General features: G+C 38.3%; 1 protein-coding gene across 1 annotated transcript in view; it reads left to right on the top strand.

Moving 5' to 3' along the window:
• The first annotated feature begins 5,350 nt into the window (after positions 1–5,350).
• FBXO33 (F-box protein 33) overlaps positions 5,351–22,068 on the top strand; it is a 33,660-nt gene continuing 16,942 nt past the window's right edge. Inside the window, exon 1 of the mRNA XM_046009476.1 lies at positions 5,351–5,958. Within this exon, the coding sequence (XP_045865432.1) occupies positions 5,351–5,958 (608 nt within the window). The remainder of the gene's footprint in view (positions 5,959–22,068) is intronic.

Genomic DNA, 22,068 nt, shown 5'->3' with positions numbered 1-22,068 from the left:
TAACTACTGTTTGACAACTTGCCAAACAATGGAAAAAAGGCTACAGTACAAATATATTTAATATCCTAATAACGTAACAGAAAAAGCACTGTGTGGCATGTTAGAAAAGAATATAAGAATACTAATTCCATTTCTCTCCAAAAAAATACATTAATACAAATTAAGAGAACTTGAATAAAACTTGATAAAACTTGAATCAATCATAATAAACATAATAAGAAAAATGGAACAAACACTAGACCAACAGATCAAACCACATCAACCCACCAGGGCACATATCTATCTTGATGTTACAGTCTTATCCACCATTCGTTGCCTGGGTTTCAGATCCAAATAAGTATGGGTAGTTGCTATAGTGACAATATGCCACTTTTGGAACCAGGAGCTTAGTACTACTGAGTATTTATGAGCTTTATAACGTCAGTACTTCCTCCCACACTTTGAATCCGAATTCAGACATTATAACTTCATAAAACGCAATTTCATTCTGCTGTTTAGAAGTCAATTTTGTTGGTTTATCAAAAAGTTTATACTTTAGTATACATAAATGTCAAGAGAAATAATCTAACTTGTTAAATTAACATGTGAAGAATATACATTCCCAATAAATATTTGATTAATGTTAAAAGATGTTGCCTTAATAAAATAAACAAATTGTATCCCATCACTGGAATTTACTGTTTTATTATGGTAACTAGGCAAGAACCATCTTATTAATTCATGTCTTAGCTTATTTTCATTAATAATAGCATTGCTACCATTCTTTATTTAACATGAAAGTAAAAATAATTTTTAAAAAATGAAAAGCTTTTCAGGGCACCTGGATGGCTCAGTGGGTTAAAGCCTCTGCCTTGGGCTGGGGTCATGATCCCAGGGTCCTGGGATGGAGCCCCATATTGGGCTCTTGGCTCAGCAGGGAGTCTGCTTCCCTTCCTCTCTCTCTGCCTGCCTCTCTGCCTACCTGTGATCTCTGTCAATAAATAAAATCTTTAAAAATAATAATAAATGAATAAATAAATAATAAAAAATGAAAAGCTTTGGAGCACCTGGGTGGCTCAGTGGGTTGGGCCTCTGCCTTCAGCTCAAGTCATGATCTCAGGGTTCTGGGATGGAGCACCGCATTGGGCTCACTGCTCAGCGGGGAGCCTGCTTCCCCCCCTTCTCACTGCCTGCCCCTCTGCCCACTTGTGATCTCTGTCAAATAAATAAATACAATCTTTAAAAGAAAATGAAAAGCTTTTATTTTATAGCAGATTGATATATTTTTATTTCCTTTGGGAACAATGTCTAATAATTAAAAACTAAGTATCAATGGTATCTGAGAAAAATGCAGTTTCTAGCAAAATGCTAAGAATAAGGAAAAATAATCTCAATCAGAGGATATCTCAAGATCATCAGAAAATCAGAGCCCAGAAACTCTCATACATTGCTTCTGGGAAGGAAAATGATACATCCACTTTGGAAAACAGTTTGACAGTGTCTCAGAAAGTTTTACCTAGAACTACCATACAACCTACCATGCACTTTCCTAGGTATCTACCCAGGAGAAATGAAAACACATGTCCACAAAATACATTCAGAGAAATGTTATTCATAACAGCCGAAATCTGGGAACCAAATATCCATCAACTGGTGAATGGACAAATTTTATTTTTAAAGTGAGGGTTGGAGGAACGCCTGGGTGGCTCAGTTGGTTAAGCAGCTGCTTTGGCTCAGGTCATGATCCCAGCGTCCTGGAATGGAGTCCCACATGGGGCTCCTTGCTCAGCAGGGAGCCTGCTTCTCCCTCTGCCTCTGCCTACCTGTGCTCACTCTCTCTGACAAATGAAATAAAAACAAAACAAAAACAAAAACAAAAGGGGCGATACTATTCAGCAATAAAGAGTGAATTAACAACACATGCTACATCATGAATGAACCTCAAAAACATTATGCTAAGTGAAAGAAGACAAATCATATATTGTATGCTTCTATCAGTATGAAATGTTCAGAAAAGGAAATTTATAGAGACAGAAAGTGCACTTGTAGCTGTCTGAGGGTAACAGTGGTAATTAGCTGTAAATGGGCATGAGGTATCTTATTAAAAGGATGGAAATGTTCTAAAACTGACTTAGTGATGGCTGCACCATTTGTTAAAATTACTAAAAATCACTAACTTATATACTTCAAATGGGTGAATTTTATGATATGTAAAATATGTCTAAATTAAGTTTTGTCTTCTTTTCAAGTCAGAGAATATCAGAGCTGCAGGGAAACTTATCCAAACTCTCCATAGAGATGGAGAAAATACGGCCCAAATAAGTTAAGCAAATTGTTTAAATGTCACCTAGCTAGATCATAGCAAAACCAAAAAAACGATAAAAATCTAGCCTCATTCTCCAACCCAGTCCAATGTAGCATCTATTAAAAATGCTCAAGGAGTTTTATTATTATAATAATAATCACATAGAATTATTTGAAAGGTGCTCTAAAAGCATCAAATTTGTGAGGGGCGCCTGGGTGGCTCAGTGGGTTAAAGCCTCTGCTTTCGGCTCAGGTCATGATCTCAGGGTCCTGGGATCAAGCCCCACATCGGGCTTTCTGCTCAGCGGGGAGCCTGCTTCCCTCCTCTCTCTCTGCCTGCCTCTCTGTCCTCTCTCTGTCAAATAAATAAATAAAATCTTTAAAAAAAAAAATTGTGAATCAAAAATAACTAGGGACACTTGGGTAGATCAGTGGACTAAGCTTCTGACTCAAGTTTGCTCAGGTCCTGATGTCAGGGTTGAAATCAAGCCTCACGATGGCTCCCACTTAGCATGGAGTCCACTTGAGACTCTTTCCCTCTCCTTCAGCCCCTCCCCCTGCTCACACTGTCTCTCTTTAAAGAAGTAAATATTTAAAAAAAAAAAAAGTAAATATTTAAAAAAATAAATAACCAATTAAAATATACCAAAAATCAATGAGTACATGATATTCAAAAAAATAAATAAAAGCTAGAAAAACTCATTTGTTGCTCCTTGAGGTCCTAAAATTTACTTTCAAAATTGGTAATAAAAGAAAACTAAGCATTTTTTTTTCTAACTCTCCAACAGAAACTGTATTTTGGAGTAACTAAATGTTGCCAGTTTATGAAAGAAAGCTTCTACTATTCAGAAGAATGCAAATTAATAAATATAGATGAAATTAAAGAATTAGAAACTACCATTTTGTAACCCATAATAAAATTGTGATTCTGGCAAGAATTATCAATTATTAGTAAGGACGTTAAGTGAATGGTTGATAGGAGAGTTAGACATTTTTAGGAAGCCAAATAACACCTTAGAGATTAGTTTTAACGAGAAAAACAAAACATAAATTTAGGAGGGAGCTTAAGATGTCACCAACGTAATCAAACCTGTACCATTAATGTTAAGGTTTATTAGAAATTCAAGGACTAGAGAGGTAAGCTAAACACCAAGAGAAAATAGTCAAACAATTATAAAAGAGAAGATATTTTATGGGATAGTAAGTCTCCTCTCTTCAGCTAATCAGAGAGGAAAAAAAAAATGTGTCAGGGGATGACTATTCTAGATTAAAAGACTTGAAATACATAAAAACAAATGTCTTTAACTGGATTCTAGGTTGGATAAAACAGCTGTGACAGTCATTTGGGAGATAAATGGATAAATATGAAGACTTATTATATTGGATATTAGATACTAGATTACATTAAGGGGTTATTTAAAGTGTGGTAATATTTTTGTTATATAGTCAAGTACGGTTTTATGGAGATGTACAGTGAAGGTCTTAGTATTATCTAGAGGTCTATGGTTCATTTCAAAATACTTCAGTGAGTTTAAGAAATAAAAAAATTAAAATCCAAGTCTCAAATTCCTAAATTCACTGCTGCTCCCATAAGTGCTAATTATTCATAAGGTATAATAATTACACAGAACACCTGCAGGCAGAGGTTCAGAGAACTGACCTACCATGAATGATGGCTTTTTTTTTCCTTACAGGTACTTAGCTGATGAGAACTTACAGGTAACAACACAATATCGTTTGGTACATGCACACAGGCACCAAAAGCCGTCTTAAGCAGCATGAATGGAGAGTTTTTACCCACAAAGAGCTAAAAATATCTAGAACAGCTTCTCGATGTTCACTAAAAGAACAAGGCTTTTCCAAGATCATAGTGAAGGCTCTGAAGGGGCCAGCCTCACTAAGGCAATCCTCGATTATTACATAAAAATCACTTATTCCTTTCTGACTTCACCGTCCTTTACAATCAGTTAACTACTTCCCAAGTTGTGATCAAGTTAAGGACATTGTTTTAAAAATCCTTCTCTGAAATTACGGGCGCCAAACTAAGAAAACCTATACCATAACCATCAGCTTCTTTTCAACTAGTGCCTTTAAATCTCAGAACCGGGCACTCAGAGCCTCCCCCTGAAATCCCGGGGAAGAGGTTGATAGTCAACCCTCCGGAGATAGAACTCATTTGCCTTCACTTCCCTCTCTCCCTCAAAATCCAAAGGGTGGCGCTGTCCTCACTCCTTCCCCACAGACCAGGTGCGCGCAGAGGTCATTCGCACGGGCGGATCACTGAAGATGGTCCTCCTGCGGCCTCGGTCTGTGCTCTCGGCAGCCCAGCGCCGCACTTCTCATTTCCCCACACTGCCCGTCCGAGTTCGTCCGCCCGCTCCCTCTCCTTAGTGGCGCCCTCCCTCTCATAAACTCTTTAACAGTACTCTGGGCGGGTGGGTCCGCTCAGAAACGCCGCGCACGCCGACACTTTGGCTCTGAGTCCTCCGCCCAGCAACTGAGAAACTTCGAGACCCCTCGCACTGACCCGAGTTCCGCCACTGCCACCGCCTGAACGTTCAAATTAACTAACTGACTTACACATCTGAGGGGACTCAGCCGCCACTAAGAGATGGGATGAGCCGCCTAGCGCCGGCACCTACAGCACTTCCCGCCCCGCCCCGCCGGCCTGCGCGCGTCCAAAGTCACGTGCCGCGTCTCCCTTCCCTACCGGCAACCTGGCTCTCCTCTCTTCCGGAAGTCGCACTCCTCCTCTCAGGGCTCCTCCCACCACCGGTGACGTCAAACTCAGCTTCTACCACTGCTCTGCCTCCGCCTCTAAGCGCGGGGAGGTCTGCCGTTTCTTTACGATAAGTTCTGCCACTTTCTGGGCTCTAAACATTACAAGCGAGGGTTTTGAAGTTACTGAGTTTGTAGGCCTTGGACTCGCTTGAGTACAGTTTAGGGGGCCAGAAGCTGGCTATCTGGAAGCTACCCTTTCAGAGACCATCCCCCCTCTTAACAACTTCTGCTGCACTTGGTTCCGCCAAGACCCACGACGGTTCCGCCCCCTTCTTCCTTGTCATTGATGTTGTTGTTCTTGTCAGTGCCGCAGCCCCGACCGCCGGGAGCTCGAACCCGAGCCGGGGCCGCCCGGGTGGCGCGGTGGCGGCGGCAGCGGCTGCGGCTGCAGCAGCTGCGACGGCTGCGGGGGCTGCTCCGGGGACTGCGGGGGCGGTCGGGGGCTGGCAGCCGGCGGCGGGGCCGGATGGCTCTGTGCGGGCAGGCGGCAGGCGCCGCGTCGCTGCCCAGCGAGCTGATCGTGCACATCTTCTCCTTCCTGCCCGCGCCCGACCGGCTGCGGGCCTCAGCTTCCTGCTCGCACTGGCGGGAGTGCCTCTTCTACCCTGCTCTCTGGCCTCAGCTCCGCATCTGTCTCCGCGTCTCCCCTACTGAGCAGCCTCGGCTCGAATTCCTCATGCGTAAGTGCGGCTGGTTCGTGCGAGAGCTGCGTGTTGAGTTCGCGGCTGAGAATTACCTGAGCGGTGGCGGCGGCCCAGGCGACGGAGGCGGCGCGGACACCGGGACTGGCGGGGAAGAAGTCGAGGCCCTGCAACTCTCAGCCCGTTGGCTGGAAGTGCTACGCACCTACTTAGAGCTTCTGCTGTGTGTGCTGGTCAGCATCCGGAACAACAGGTAGGCTTATCATGGACCTTCCATCCATCCTCCTTTCCCCTGTCCCCTTCTTCCGGGCCTTCTTATCGCTTCCTACCTCGCACCCCGAAATAGATTCAGTGCGGATACGCCCGGCCAGATTTAGCGTTGCTTTCTTCAGTGACTGCGGGTGTCAGTTCCAACCCGGCGATTTCCTTGAGGTGGGAGGGCATAACGGGACCCATAATACTTTATAATCAGTGATGGACTTGGTGTTTGTCAGACACCACTCCTGGTGCCTTTCAAGCACTGTCTCGTTCATCCTCTCTGTGGCCATGGGATGGAGCCGACAGGCACCGTCTTTCTTCATCTTACAGATGAGAGAGCTGAAGCTTGGGGCAGGAGGAGGGGGGTGGGAGTTGAGCCCTGAGAGTCTTGAGAGAAACAAAATATAATCTGGTTTTACTGACTCTGAACCTGTCCACTCAGAATAGTTCGTGATGGGGGGAAGAAGTAGGTATGCTACTAGTATCTCATAGTTACAAGACTCTCCCTAAAAGAAATCTTTGACAGCCATTTTCTTCCGAGGAATAGTTTTCATTAACTGGGCCAGGCACGAAGAGTAGGAGTGTTTGTTAAAGGGGTGGGGGAAGAGCCTGATCATCGGGGTTGGAAGTCCCTCCCCTTGCACCTCCAGACTCAACTTGTCTCCAGTGATTCACCTAAAAGTAGCACAGTACAGTTTAGTGTTTGTGCTGGGCACAACGGGGGGTGCTGGGGGAACTGCCCAGTGTCTGCAAAGAGTAAGCACGTAACTTTGTTTTGCATTAGGACTTTATTGTAATTCTGGGACTAACGTCCTATGTTCTGACCTGTTGTCTTTATCAATATTGTCCTTTATTTGTCATCCTCTCCAAAATCCTATTAATTTAATTTTTTTGTATCTGGATGTTCTAACTAGCCTTACAATTGAACTGTTCGTCGGGGAAAAGTTCTAAAAGGAGAAACTTTTAATAATAGTTATTATTATATAGTAATTATTATATAGTAATAATAGTTGAGCAGTTTACAAGTACACTATCTTATTTGATCCTTTCAGTGACCCTGTGAGTTAGGCAAGGCACCTATTATCTCTATTTTATAGAAGGAAACTGACACTTAACAGGGTCAAGTGATGTACACATTGTCATACAGCATCATTTTTGTACAAGAGCAGTGTTTTTCCTTTTGCAATACATTGTGTTGAATATCATGCATTATATTGAACAGGGTTTAGAGAAGGTACTGATTTAATATAAATTCTGTTTCTGAATCAAAAGAGTGAGAGATAAGCATGTAGCTCCAAGTTGTACCTGGAGCACAGCTCCATCATTCCAATGGCCTGTGTATTTCCTGTTGAATATATGACTAGAGGACCAAATGACCCAGAGTTTAAAAGATTAAGAGTCACTGAGCCCTTAAACTACTGATGAGACCAAGAGTGGGAGTGAATTCAGTGAGTACTAATTAGATTTTTCTGTTCTGAGATCAGATGGTCCCTCTGAGCAACCATCCAAAAAAAAAAAAAAGAGCATGACTTTGGTCCAAGTACGAACAAGCCTTATAGAGTGCCTAGTCCCTTGTATGTGTTTTAATAACTGGTTGGTTGGATGGATAACGTTCTGTAGGCAAAATAGTGGTATATCACCTCTTTCCTTTGTGTATAATTCTTCTCTTCCTCCTTTCCTTACTCCTACCACTTTTTTTTTCAACTTTATTGAGGTATAAATAACAAGTGTATCTACCACTTTTATTAGCATCCCAGTCTACCTGTCTATAATGTCACCTTATGCCTGCCCATTTGGGTCAGCTATTACTTCTATACAAATACAACACACTGTTATCTCTGATTTTAAGGTTTTCTTGTCTTTTATAGTAGAGGTGGTACTGCTTTGGTAGCACATTCATTGTGTGTGTCTGAAATTAAAGTGTTATTATATGTATTCTAATTATTATATAATAATATATATAATAATTATAATTATTATATGTATTATAATATGTGTTATTATATGTATTATCTGTACTAGTGATACTTCAAAGGGTTTTTAAAATAGATTATATGTTTGTAAATAAGTTAATTTAACTTTTATTTTTGAAAATGTCTTGAGATATTCTAAGAATATTGAAAGTGCTACCATGAATATTAAAAACATAAGCGGGAGTAATTTTCTTTCAATTTTAACAAATTTAAAATGTTTTAGATCAAGTGGTTTATTTGGGAATTTTGTTAAAGCCTATACCTGTTACCTTCCATAAGCACTTAAACCATAGACTCAGGTTCAGTGAAAAAAAAAAACAATTTCATTTAGTGTTTTTTGGGTTTTCCAGAACCATTGAATTTACTAACTAATGAGAAAAATGAACATTAGATACTGTTTTTTTACACTGACAAATTAAATTTACGGTAATTTTAGTTTATGATTTCTGCCATTATGTCTAACTACTAAGGAGGGTATGAAACCTAACAGTTCACAAGCCTGAGGCTTCCAGGCTTTGTGGTAATTTCCTTTATATAATCTATACAACTCAAGACTGTTACTTTGTTGTGTTCCAAATATTTTCATGTCCCCCAGGAAAAGAACTAAAACTATAACCTTGGATTGTGGGAACTTTTCAACGGTACTCTTCCAAGAGAATAATCTTTAGTTTTTGCTTGATTCCTCGGTTTCATATGCACATGTACTCTTAGAATGACTGTAGCTTCTTTACAGATATGTTAGATGTTAGGAACAACTGATGAAGACCAAAAAGGTGCAGAAATGCCTCTCAAAGGACAAAACACAGTCCTCTAGGTTTCAGTTCCCTTCCTTACGGGAGGCTGCAATATCTGCCTGTATTATAAGAAACAGAAAGTAAGAACTGAAATGCAATAGATATTTCTCATTCAACTGTATTATAAGTTAAATAGGCTGAATTTCTTCTGCAATTGTTCCATAAGAAATTGTTCTTAAAAGTTCAAAACAACACATGTAAATACTCATTTTTAGGATTTAATTTGGTCGTTGAGTACTGCCTATTGAAATGCTGTATTTGACTACCTAAGAAAAATGAATTTGTGGATAATAAGATTTATGATAAGTTAATAGACTCAATCACTAAAAATACTTATTTTTTTCAAAGATTTTATATATTTATTTGTCAGAGAAATAAAGAACAAGCGGGAGAGTGGCAGCCTGAGGGAAAAGCAGGCTCCCCACCGAGCAAGGAATCCAATGTGGGACTCAATCCCAGGACCCTGGGATCATAACCTGAGTCAAGGGACCCTTAACGGACTAAGCCCCCAGGCGTCCCTTAAAATACTTATTTTTAAACAGCAGACATAGGTACATTGTCGTCATCCAGTTTATGCTTTTCTGGACTGTGTAAGTATTTTTACATTGAGCTTTATTGGATGAAATTCTAATTTGGGGACTGTATTTTTTTTTTTTTAAGATTTTATTTATTTGGCAGAGAGAGACACAGCGAGAAGGGGAACACAAGCAGTAGGAGAGGGAGAGGGAGAATGAGGCTTCCTGCTGAACAGGGAGCCCAATGCAGGGCTCAATCCCAGGACTCTGGAATCATGACCTGAGCTGAAAAGCAAACGTTTAACTCACTGAACCACCTCGGCACCCTGGGGGCTGTATTTTTATTAAAGAAAAATACTGCAATAGGCCAGAGAGATTTTGTACAAGGGAGATTTTCTTGTTAAAAATCTGGGCTACATCTCCCAGCTACATATATGTACATTGACTATTTCGTGGCTATGCCTGCTTACATAACCTCTCAGTAGTATAAGTTATATTAGTAATTCTTAGATTTTGTCTTATTGATTGTCCCGTGCAATGAAGAAAAGTCTTACCTTTTTATTATTTTCTCCGCATCAGTCTACTAAGATCCAAAAACAGATAAGGCCATTTAGAAATGCATCTTAAAATAGATTAAAAATTCTTTGGACTTTTCGTATTATTATCTAAGATGGTAGGAAGTGCCTGGAAGATGTTGTATTCAACAACTCGCAACCTTATTTTTCTTGAAATACCTTCCTCTCTCATAATGTAGTCAGTACATGTAATAATAGCATCTTTTGAGAGCTTTCATTATTTGTGTAAAAAGCCCATTTGGAGAAGAAATATTAAAATATATTTGGGCTCTAGGGCATGTGGGTGGCTCAGTTGGTTAAGCGGCTGCTTTCGGCTCAGGTCATGATCCAGGGTCCTGGGATCAAGCCCCGCATCAGGCTCCCTACTGAACAGGTACTCTGCTTTTCCCTTTCCCTCTGCCCCTCTCTCTGATCATGTGCACTCTGCCTCTCTCAAATAATAAAATCTTAAAAAAAAAAAAATCTACTGGGACCCTGACCAGTGTATACTATCCAAGAGGTGATTGCCCATAGAGAGGAAAGGTGAGATCATGCATATGCAACAGACTCCTTACCTTATATCTGACAATATAAAGTGGTTCCATAGGCCATTGAGAAAGGAGGAGATCCTAACCTGTTAAAGAAACTAACCTCCTGGAAGGGCTGCTGAGAAGAATTAGGGTTCTCTGTAGTCCATAGGTACATTCTTACAATGACTGAGAACTGATAGATGGAGAATATGAAATAAAACTCAGCAAAAGATTGGCAAAGTAAGATGTTATTTTTTCTGTGTTAAATGAAGCTGTGAAGTAGCTTTTGAGTGAAGTTATTAAATTATTTCCATTTTACTATGCTAGTTCTAAGGCAGCCTTGAAAGAACTCACCCAACTGGATTGATTTACTTAGGGCCTAAAATGATAGTTATAAAAAAAAAAATCTGTTTTTTTTCCTCCAAATATTAAGAGCCTACTATCTGCCAAACAGTGAAGACAAACTTCCCATTCTCATGGAGTCAGCGTTCTAGAGGGGAAGGAAAGAAACAAGTAAATAAATGAAAGAAAGATTATTTCAGTTGTGAAATAAAAGAGGACTATGTAATAGTGACTAGGTGGCAACATTAGAGTAGCAAGGGAAAACATGTATGAAAAGGACACTTGAGCTGCAATGTGAATGATACAAGTCACCCACCTAAAGATCTGAGCAAATACCATTTTAAGCAGGAAAACAAAACAAAACGCTAAACACCAAGGCCTTGGGCCAGACAAACTTTTGCCCCGTTGGAGCAGTAGGAAAGAAAGTATGGCAGGACCATGAGAATGAAAGTGGGAGGGGTGTCATGATGCTTTCTGAAATGTAGAAGGAGGAAGGAATGGGATTAGTTACGTGGGCTTATGGAAGTTTATGAAGTTTAAGCTACATTCTAAGAATAAATCACTGAAAAATATTTAAGGGCAAGAGTAATCTAACTTGCATTTTAAGACACTCAACTGTGGTTGCTATGTAAAAAAATGAATTATAAGGGAAGAAAAGAGGACACAGGGAAATTTGGGAAACTTTCAATAATCTAGACAGAGATGATGGTAGTTTAGAGTATGGTGGAAACAGTGGCGATAAAGAAAAGTGGATAGATTCAGAATATATTTTGGAAGTAGAGACAAAAGGACTTGCTGCTTAGATGTAGAGAAAAGGGAAAATCAAATATTTTTTCTCATTACTCCGTAAGAATCACTCAGTTTTCTTGCCATTAGTAATGTTAAGCATGTTCAATAAAAATCTTAAATGTCAGTCTTATTTAAATTTTTTTGTGTAATCTCTGGGATTGGAGAAGATAATGATGTTTCTTAGAAGGCAATTAAGTAAGTGAACTGTAAACCAAATGCTAGGAGATTGCTTTTAGTTACCAGATCCTAATAAAACTAATAAGGAATACTATGAGAAGCTGATGACTTATTTCTGATCCCAAAAATTCTGCTGTACAGTTTGGTAGCCACTAGTCATGCGTAGTTTTTGAATTTTTAATTTCTTAAATAAAATTAAAAATGTTAGTCACACTAGCCACATTTCAAGTACTCAATAGCCGAATATGGCTAGTGGCTTCCGTTAATAAACAGCATGGAACAGAATATTGCTGTCATGGCAGAGAGTTCTATTGGACAATATTTCTCTAAAGTGTTTGTTTTTATTTGTTTCATTTGGCTGTGGTAATTCATTAACATTTGTTAGAGTAAATATGTTATCAAAAGTGTTACGTAGATGTAGACACACTTGGTATTGAACATGGACTGAGAATAGAATTTACCTGAAAGAATTTCTTGCAATGATGTAGATTATTTTAGCTTTTCTCAGTTTAGAAAGTGAAAACATTACATTTTATGAGCTCCTTTACAGTACTGGGAAAGGTATTAACCTTTTTAGGAACATTCTTTTGAAGTACCAAGTTTTCATGTATGTACTTTTCCATAGGTAATTAGACTTGGCTGTATTAACTTTAGTTCAGGATGGCTATGTTTTGCATTTTTCCACTGATACTACTTAATACATCAAAGAAATAATTTTGGGTCATCTGAAATATAAGGAAACATGCCAAAGTTACTGCCACAGATAAAGTTCCCCAATTCTGAACCACAAAAGAGAGAACAAGGTCATTATGATCAAGATACCAAACTTTTGGGTCCCAGTTGTACTAAATGGTCCAGCAGAATCCCAGAAAAAGATGAAAGGTCTTTAGCCTTCTGTAGTTAGAACTTAAAGCATATTTCTTAGGTTCATAGGTGGTTAGTATTTTTTCAAAGAACTACCAAACTAACTCAATGAATACCACAGGCATACTTTGTTTTATTGTGCTCTGCTTGGCAGATAGGTTTATTTGCGAATTAACGTTTTGTGGCAACCCTGCATCAAGCAAATCTGTCAACACCGTTTTTCCGACAGTACTTGCTCACTTTGTATCTCTGTATTGTGTCTCATATTTTGGTAATTCCCACAGTATTTTAAACTTTTTCATTATTATTAGATTTGTTATGGTGATCTGCAGCCAATGATCTTTGATTTACTACTGTAATTATTTTGGGGTGCCACAAGCCATTTCCACATAGGATAGGAAATTTAATCAGTAAGTGTTGTGTTCTGACTGCTCCAATGACCAGCCATTCCTTCATTTCTTTCCTTTTCCTCATGCCTCTCTTAATCTCTGAGATACAACAATATTGAAATTAGGACAGTTAATAACTTTGAAATGGTCTCAAGTGACAGGAAGAGTCACATGTCTCTCACTTTAAATCAGAAGCTTAAAATGATGAACCTTAGTGAGGAAGGCATGTCAAAGGCCAAGACAGGCCGAAAGCTAGACCTCTTGTGCCAAATAGCCAAGTTGTGAATGCAAAAGAAATGTTCTCAAAGGAAATTAAAATTGCTGGGAACCTGGTGGCTCAGTCAGTTAAGCAGTTCCCTTTAGCTTAGGTCATGGTCCAGGGGTCCTGGGATCAGGCTCCAGAGTCAGGCTCTCTGCTCAGTGGGAGTCTGCTTCCACCTCTCCCTTAGCTCATGCTCACGCGTGCGCACTCTCTCTCTCTTTCTCTCTCTCAAAAAAGAACAAATAAATAAAATTAAATTAAAAAGTGCTACCCCAGAAAACACACAAATGATAACTGGAGCAGCCTTATTGCTAATATGGAGAAAGTTTTCGTGATCTGGATAGAAGATCAAACCAGCCACAACGTTCCATTAAGCCAAAGCCTAATCCAGAGCAAGGCCCCAACTCTCTTCAGTTCTGTGAAGGCTGAAAGAGGTGAGAAAGCTACAGAAAAAAGTTTGAAGTTAGCAGAAGTTGGTTCATGAGGTTTAAGGAAAGAAATTGTCTCCATAACATCAAGATACATGGTGAAGCAGCAGTTGCTGATGCAGAAGCAGTAGCAAAATATCCAGAAGATCTAGCTAAGATAATTAATGAAGATGGCTGAACTAAGCAACAGATTTTCAATATAGGCAAAACAGCCTACTGTTGGAAGAAGATACTATCTAGGACTTTCAAAGCTAGGGAGGAGAAATCAGTGCTTCACTTCAAAGCTACAAAAGACAGGTGGACTCTCTTATTAAGAGCTAGTGCAACTGGTGACTCTAAGTTGAAAACTGCTCAGGGGTGCCTGGGTGTCTCAGTCATTGGGTGTCTGCCTTTAGCTTGGGTCATGATTCCAGGGTCCTGAGATCAAGCCCTGCGTTGGGCTCCCTGCTTGGGGGGAAGCCTGCTTCTCCCTCTCCCACTCCCCCTGCTTGTTTCCCTCTCCTGCTGTCTCTTTCTGTGTCAAATAAATAAATCTTTTAAAAAAAAGAAAGAAAACAGTGCTCATTGACCATTCCCAAAATCATAGGACCCTTAAGAATTGGGTTAAATCTACTCTGCCTGTGCTCTGTAAGTGAAACAGCAAAGCCTGGATGACAGCACATCTGTTTACAGCATGGTAATATTTTGAATATTTTGAGCCCACTGTTTAGACCTAGTGCTCAGAAAAACAAAATCCTTTTAAAATATTGTAGCTTATGACAATGCACCTTTTCACCCGAGAGCTCTGATAGAGCTGTACAATGAAATCAATGTTGTTTTCATGACTGCTAGCACAGTATCCATTCTGTAGCCCATGGATCAAAGAGCAATTTTGACTTCTAAGTATTATTATTGAAGAATACATATTATGAGGCTATCGCTGTCATAAATCATGATTCCTATGATAATGTGGGCAAAGTAAATTGAAAACTTTCTGGAAAAGAATCACCATTCTAGATGTCATTAAGAACAGTCATAATTCACTTGAAGAAGTCAAAATACCAACATCAGAGGAGTTTGGAAGAAGATTCCAATCCTCCTGGGTGATTTTAAGGGGTTCAGGATTTCAATGGATGATTTTAAGGGGTTCGGGATTTCAGTAGTAACTGCAGAGGTGGTGGGAAAATAGCAAAAGAACTAGAAATAGAAGTGGAGCCTGAATATGTGACTGAATCACTGCAGTCTCATGATAAAACTTTAATGAATGAGGAGGTGCTTCTTACCAATGGGCAAAGAGAGTAGTTTCTTAAAATGGAATCTGTTTCTGATGAAGATGCTGTGATGATTATTGAAATGACAACAAAGGATTTGGAATATTACATAAACTTAGTTGATAAAGCAGCAGGCTGGTTTGAGAGGATTGACTCTGCTGTGGCTAAAATGCTATCAAACAGCCTTGCATGCTACAGAAAAATAATTTGTAAAAGGAAGAGTCAATTGATGTGGCAAACTTTATTGTCTTATTTTAAGAAATTGCCAAATCCACTCCATCTTTCAGCAACCACAGTCCTGATCAGTCAGCAGCCATCAACATGGAGGTAAGGCCCTCCACCAATTTTAAACAAATAAAATAAAAAGGTAAATGCTCAGTTGATGGATTTTTAGCAATAAAGTATTTTTTTAATTGAGTTAGGTACACTTAGATGTGATGCTATTGTACACTTGACAGACTACAATATAGTGTAAAACTAACTTGTATATGCACTTACTGGGATACCAAAAAATTCATTTTGACTTGGCTTTATTATAATATTTGCTTTATTGTGGTGATCTAGAACAAGACCCAGAAAGTCTCAGAGGTATGCTTATATGTGTATAGGTTTTTATAAAAGGCTACCAAAAGTTTAGATGGTTGTTTAATTCACAGGGGAGTTTTTATGCTAAAAAGCAAAAAGATAAATCTTTTTAGTGGAATTGTAATATACATATTTACAGTATACATGCTGCAAAACATACAACTTAAATATGTCTTTGAAAATTATATGTATATTGAAACTGTTGTTGAAAAGATAAGTGCACACAATCAGTTTGAGAAAAAGAAGGGAAGGAGCAGCCTTCTGTGTCTCTCTGGAAAGTGATTCCTAGAGTAAGTAGCAGCTCTACTGTGGGACTTTGACCAGGGGCATGCTTAAGTAAAATAGCAGGAAATGCCCTGGGTCGTAGAACACTGCCTACCACATAAAGGGAAAGATGAAGTAGTAATCAGTTGTAAGGATTTTGACGTTTACTGTGAGTGAGATGAGGAGCCATGAAAAAGTTTGGAACCAAGGAGTGACAGTTTCTAATATTTCAAAAGGAACATTCTAACCGAACAAACTAATGGTTTCCAGCGGGAAGGGGAATGGAAGGATGGGCAAAATGGGTAAAGGGGAATAGGAGATACAGGCTTCCAGTTGTGAAACGAATTAAGTCATAGTAATAGGCACAGCATAGGGAATATAGTCAGTAATACTGCAATAGCATTATGTGGTGACAGATGGTAGCTACACTTGCGGTAAGCATAGCATGATGTATAGGGAAGTTGAATCTATTTTGTACACTGGGAACTAATGTAACATTGTATGTCAACTGTACTCAAAGGATTAAAAAAAAAAGGAACATTCCAGATGCTGTTTTGGGAATAGTTTGTAGGGAATAGTTGTAGGACAAGCGAAGAAGCAACAGGCTGGGTCAGGAGGCCTTTGCAGTAATCCAGGCAAGGGATGATGTTGCTGTTGACTAGTATGGGAACAGTGAAAGTGATGAGTAGCCTGATTCTGTATTTTTATCTGGAGACCTTCTAGAAATAGAATGTACGTATAAAAAATTAGACAATTATTTAACTGATATTACAGTGCCCTCTTAATTACTCCCTAAATATGTCTAAAAGTATTTTTTCCATTGGCTATTTCTATTCATTTTGTTTTCCTTTTGTGTTAAAGATTTATACTTTTTTAAAAACATTTTATTTATTTATTTATTTGACAGAGAGAGAGCGCACAAGTAGGCAGAGAGATAGGTAGAAGGAGAAGAAGCAGCAGGCTCTCCGCTGAGCAGGGAGCCCAATGCAGGGCTCTATCCCAGGACCCTGGGATTATGACCTGAGCCGAGGGCAGCCGCTTAATCAACTGGGCCACACAGGGGCCCCGATTTATACTTTTTTTTAAAAAGAAAATACCTAGGGTTTGAACAGTTTGTTTTCTGAAAACATGGCTTATCTTTGCTATTTAGTGCCTTGTATCACAAAGTACTTTCAAACAGTGCCCTGTTCACATAGGCCTTATATAAATTTGTATCAGTTTGTTAAATAGCCCCCAGAAACTTCCTGGTCTTCCTTTCTGCAGACACTTGGAATTTTCCTTTCACTCTTTTCTCCTTCACTTCCTGCTTCATATAAACCCTTTACTTCTTTGAATATGCTTCAGTCTGGCCCATATATGAATTACGGCCTCAAAACGGTGGGACTAAGTGGAAAGGAAGAAGCAAGTAGTACTCTGCACAAGGATTCTTTGCTGCATATCATTGGTCTCATCACCTGTAACTGTAAGCCCGGATAAATCTGTTTTCCTACCCAGACATTCATCATGTGTACTCTTCTATTACATCTCTTCAGTGGACAAGGAACAGGGGAAGAAACAAGGGCAGAATTGAGCTACCTTTTATTTAGGTGTTGCTAGTTACTTCAAAAAAGACTCAGAATCTCACTCTTAGAAACCTCAAAGGGACAGTCTTGATTCAAGGCTAAGAAGAAAGGTCACCTGAGGCAAGAGACTTTGATCTTCCATGGCTTAGACTCACCTTTTCAAGCCATCACCCTTCTGATACCAAACTCCAGTTAGCGTCACCACAAGAGTCATGGGGCTGAGTAAGGTCCAGGCATATTGCCAGCACTGCAGAGAGCTAAGTAAATGTGTTCTTCACAATTCCTAAAATGCTAAACTAGTTTTCCCAGAAAAACAGCAGTATTAAACAACCATAAGATAGGTACCATTATTATTGCTATTTTACAGATGCTAAAACTGAACCACAGAATAGTTAAGTTAACTTGCCAGTTATACAGAGAAATGACTGCCTGGTTTTCTTATTTGTTTAATGAAATTTTCTAACACACACAAAAAAAATAGTTAAAATGGACAACCTATCACCCAGATTCAGTAATTTAAGGAATTTGTCACATGTGCATTGTTTTATCTTTACTGAAGTATTTTAAAACAAATCCAAGATACCAGAATCATTTTATACTATACACTTCAGTATAAAGCTCTGAAAATTATGTAGCTTTTTATATAAACACAGTGCTTTTAATATGCATTAACAAAGTTATTAATAATTCCTTCTTCTCATCCATTTTTTTTTAAATGAGTCCTTTTAAAACCTTTATTTCTATGCCAAGAGACTAAACCCATGGACTCTGGGAGCTTAACTGCCATAACTTTTCACATAACTTTTCACACTGACACATAATACATATTTTAGTATTTGAATGAACAAAGAGTAGGAGAGCAGTCTATAGGCTGAGTTTCTAAGTTGTAAGTACTTAATAATCTGACAGCTCTAGATCTAAAACTGATGGCTTTTTGAAATAGGATTAAAGAAGAATGCAGTGAGGTTGAAGAAATTCATTCTTTTTTGGCAGTAGTATAGCCTATTACATGGTTCAGGAGATTGATTATCAAACATTGTTTATGATTTTGTGCTTTCACAACATATGTAAGGTGTGTTTCAGAGGCACCTGGGTGGTTTAGTTAGTTAAGCATTTGCCTTCAGCTCAGGTTATAATTCCAGGGTCCTGGGATCAAGCCCTGCATCATGCTCCCTGCTCAGTGGGGAGTCTGCTTCTCCATCTTCCCTGCCCCTCCACGACTCATACACATACTCATATATGCCCTCTTTCCCTCTCTTTCTCTCAAATAAACAAAAAATCTTAAAAAAAAAGAAAAAGAGCTAAGATGTGTTGCAGAGGGACTAGTAATAGTAAGTAGGTTGTATTCTATTAATACTACCTTAGCAACAGAGCTAAACTAATTTGAAGAATTGAGATGACAGAAAACTTTGTAACCAACTGTAATGTTTTCCCAGTATGTTTTTATTACATACCTTTTGAGCAAGTACATGTTATGGACATTGTGCAGGAAAGAACCCTGTTTATCTCTTTAGTTCACTTGAAAAAGTAGGTCACAGATTTCATATTTAAGTAAAAGGATTTTGGCACAATTCCCTTGTTACTGGTATTATCTCATGGCCTCAAAATAAGGCATCTGTTTATTGTTATGGTTCAGTATATTCAATTCTAGTGTTGCCAGATGTTCTTTTCAGTCCCATTTTTACCATCTGAAACAATGGTGAGTCACCTGGAGGCTATATGCAGTTTTCTTGGCTTCACTATATTATCTATAATCCTATTTCAACACAATATATTTGAAAACTGCCATTGAGTTGTCAGTGTCCCCCCCTCCCCCAGAGGGAATCAACAGTAATTTAGAGGTTGCAGAAGAAAATATCAGCAATCTGGAAGACAGGATAATAGAAAGCACACAAGCCAAACATCAAAAAAGAGGGGGAAAAAATTTTTTTTTAATTAAAAAAATTTTTGGAACGAGTATCGATTGAGAGATCTCTTACACAAAATCAAGTCAACAAATGTTCACGTTATAGGGGTCTCAGAAGAAGAGAGAGAAAGGTGTAGAAAACATATTTGAAGAAATAGTATCTGAAAACTTTCCTAACCTAGGGAGAGAAATAGACATCCAAATCCAAGAAACAGAGTCCCAAACAAGATGAACCCAAGAAGGTCCACACCACAGCACATAATAATTGAAAAGTCAAAGGTTAAAGATAAAGAGAGAACCTAAAAACCCACTAGAGAGAAACACAAAGTTACTTAGAAAGGACAACCTATAAGAATATCAGCTGATTTTTTCAGCAGAAACTTTGCAAGCCAGAAGAGAGTGGCAAGTGCTAAAAAGAAAAACCTTCAACCAAGAATACTCTACCTGGCAAGATTAGCATTCATAATTGAAGGAGAAATAGTTTCCCAGAAAAGAAAAGATAAAGGAATTTATCACAACTAAACCAGCCTTGCAAGAAATGTTAAAGTGACTTCTTTAAGTGGAAAAGAAATGGCCATAATTAAACATAGGAAAAATGAATAAAAACACACAAAATATGACAATATATACATAAAAGTGGAGAAGGGAGTAAAAAGAGAAAATAAGGGGAAAAAATCTTTTTTTTCTCTTTTTAAGAACGTGTTTGAACTTAAAGGCCATCAGATTAATATGGACTGATATTTACATCAGATGACATATATGAACTTCATGGTAACCATTAACCCAAAACCTGTGATAGATACACCAAAAGTAAAGAGAAAGCCAAATAAAACACTGTAGATACTAATCAATCACAAAGAAAGAGAGCAAGAGAAGAAGAACAAAGAAGAACTACAAAAACAGTCAATAAACAAAGTTTTTAAGTGGCAATAAGTACATACCTATCAGTAATTACTTTAAATATAAATGGCCCAAATGCTCCAACCCAGGGACATAGAGTAGTGGAATGGATTAAAAAAACAAACAAACAAACAAACAAAAAAAGACCTATCTATATGCTACCTACAAGAGACTCACCTCAGACCTAATGATGCCTACAGACTAAATAAAAGTGAAGGGATGGAAAACACTGACCATGTAAATAAAGTGTAAAAAAGCTGGAGTAGCAACACTTATGTCAGACAAAACAGACTTTTTTTTAAGATTTTATTTATTTATTTGACAGACAGAGATCACAAGTAGGCAGAGAGGCAGGCAGAGAGAGGAAGCAGGCTCCCTGCTGAGCAGAGAGCCTGATTCGGGGCTCAATCCCAAGACCCTGGGATCATGACATGAGCTGAAGGCAGAGGCTTTAACTCACTGAGCCACCCAGGCACCCCCAAAACAGACTTTAAAATAAAGATTGTGGTAAGAAACAAAGAAGGGCATTACATAGTAATGAAGGAATCAATCTATCAAGAATCTTTAACAACTATAAATATCTGTGCACCTGATACTGGAGCACCTATATACATAAAGCAAATATTAATGAACATAAAGAGAGAAATTGATGTGATACAGTAAGAGAACATTTATACTCTACTTACATCAATGGATGGATCATTCAGACAAAAAAATAAGGAAATATCTTTGTTTTTGTTTTGTTTTAAAGATTTTATGTATTTATTTTAGAGAATGTGCATGAGTGGGAGGGGCAGAGGGAAAGGAAAAGAGAACCTCAAGCAGACTTTGAGCTGAGCGCAGATCTCATCTCATCTTATATGGAGCTTGGTCTTACAACCCTGAGATCATGACCTGAGCTGAAACCAAGAATTGAACACTTAACCAACTGCACCACCCAGGCACCCCTCAGGAAGTAAGGTCTTTGAATGACATATTGGACCAGCTGGACATAACAAATATATACAGAACATTCCACCCAAAAACAACAAAGTACACATTATTTTCAAGAGCAAATGGAACATTCTCAAGAATATATCACATATTGGGCCATAAAACAAGTCTCAATAAATTTAAGAAAATTGAAATCATATCATACCTTTTTTTCCAACACATCAGTATAAACCTAGAAATGAATCCCAAGAAAAAAAAGAACAAAACAGGAAAAACCACAAACACATGAAGACTAAACAACCAATGGGTCAATGAAACAATCAAAGAAGAAATCAAAAAAATACATGATTACAAATGAAGATGAAAACACAATGATCCAAAATCTTTGAGACACATCAAAAGCAGTTCTGTAGCAATACAGGCCTAAGAAATAAGAAACAAGAAAAAACTCAAAAGATCAATCTTACACCTAAAGGAACTAGAAAGAGGCGAACAAAACCCAAAGTGAATAGAAGAAAGGAAAAGGAAATAATAAAGGTCAGAGCAGATGTAAATGGCATAGAGACTTAAAAAAAAAAAAAAAAAAAAGGAAAAAAAACTCAATGAAACCAAGAGCTGGTTCTTTGAAAAAATAAACGAGATTGACAGACCCCTAACCAGATTCATTAAGAAACAAAGAGAAAAGACCTAAATAAATAAAATCAGAAATGAGAGAAAAATTAAAATAAAGAAATGAGAGAGGAAAAGTAACAACTCATACAACAGAAATATAAAAGATTATAAGTGAATAGTATAAACAATTATATGCCAACAAACCAGACAACCTAAAAGAAATGGATAAATTCCTAGAAACATAATCTTCCAATACTGAACCAGAAAGAAATAAAAAATCTGAGAGACTGATGACAAATAATGAAATTTAATCAGTATTCAAAACAACCAAAGAATAAAAGTCCAATCCACATGGATTCATAGGCAAATTCTACCAGACATTTTAAAAAGAGTTAATACCTATTCTCAAAGTACTTCCAAAAAAAAAAAAAAAAAGAGGAAGGAAAACTTCTAAATATATTCTATAAAGCCAGCAT

Source organism: Meles meles, chromosome 6 (genome assembly GCF_922984935.1).
Source record: "Meles meles chromosome 6, mMelMel3.1 paternal haplotype, whole genome shotgun sequence".
NCBI classification, from domain to species: domain Eukaryota; kingdom Metazoa; phylum Chordata; class Mammalia; order Carnivora; family Mustelidae; genus Meles; species Meles meles.
Note: the sequence above shows the minus strand (reverse complement) of the source record. Positions and strands in the feature narration are given on the sequence as shown.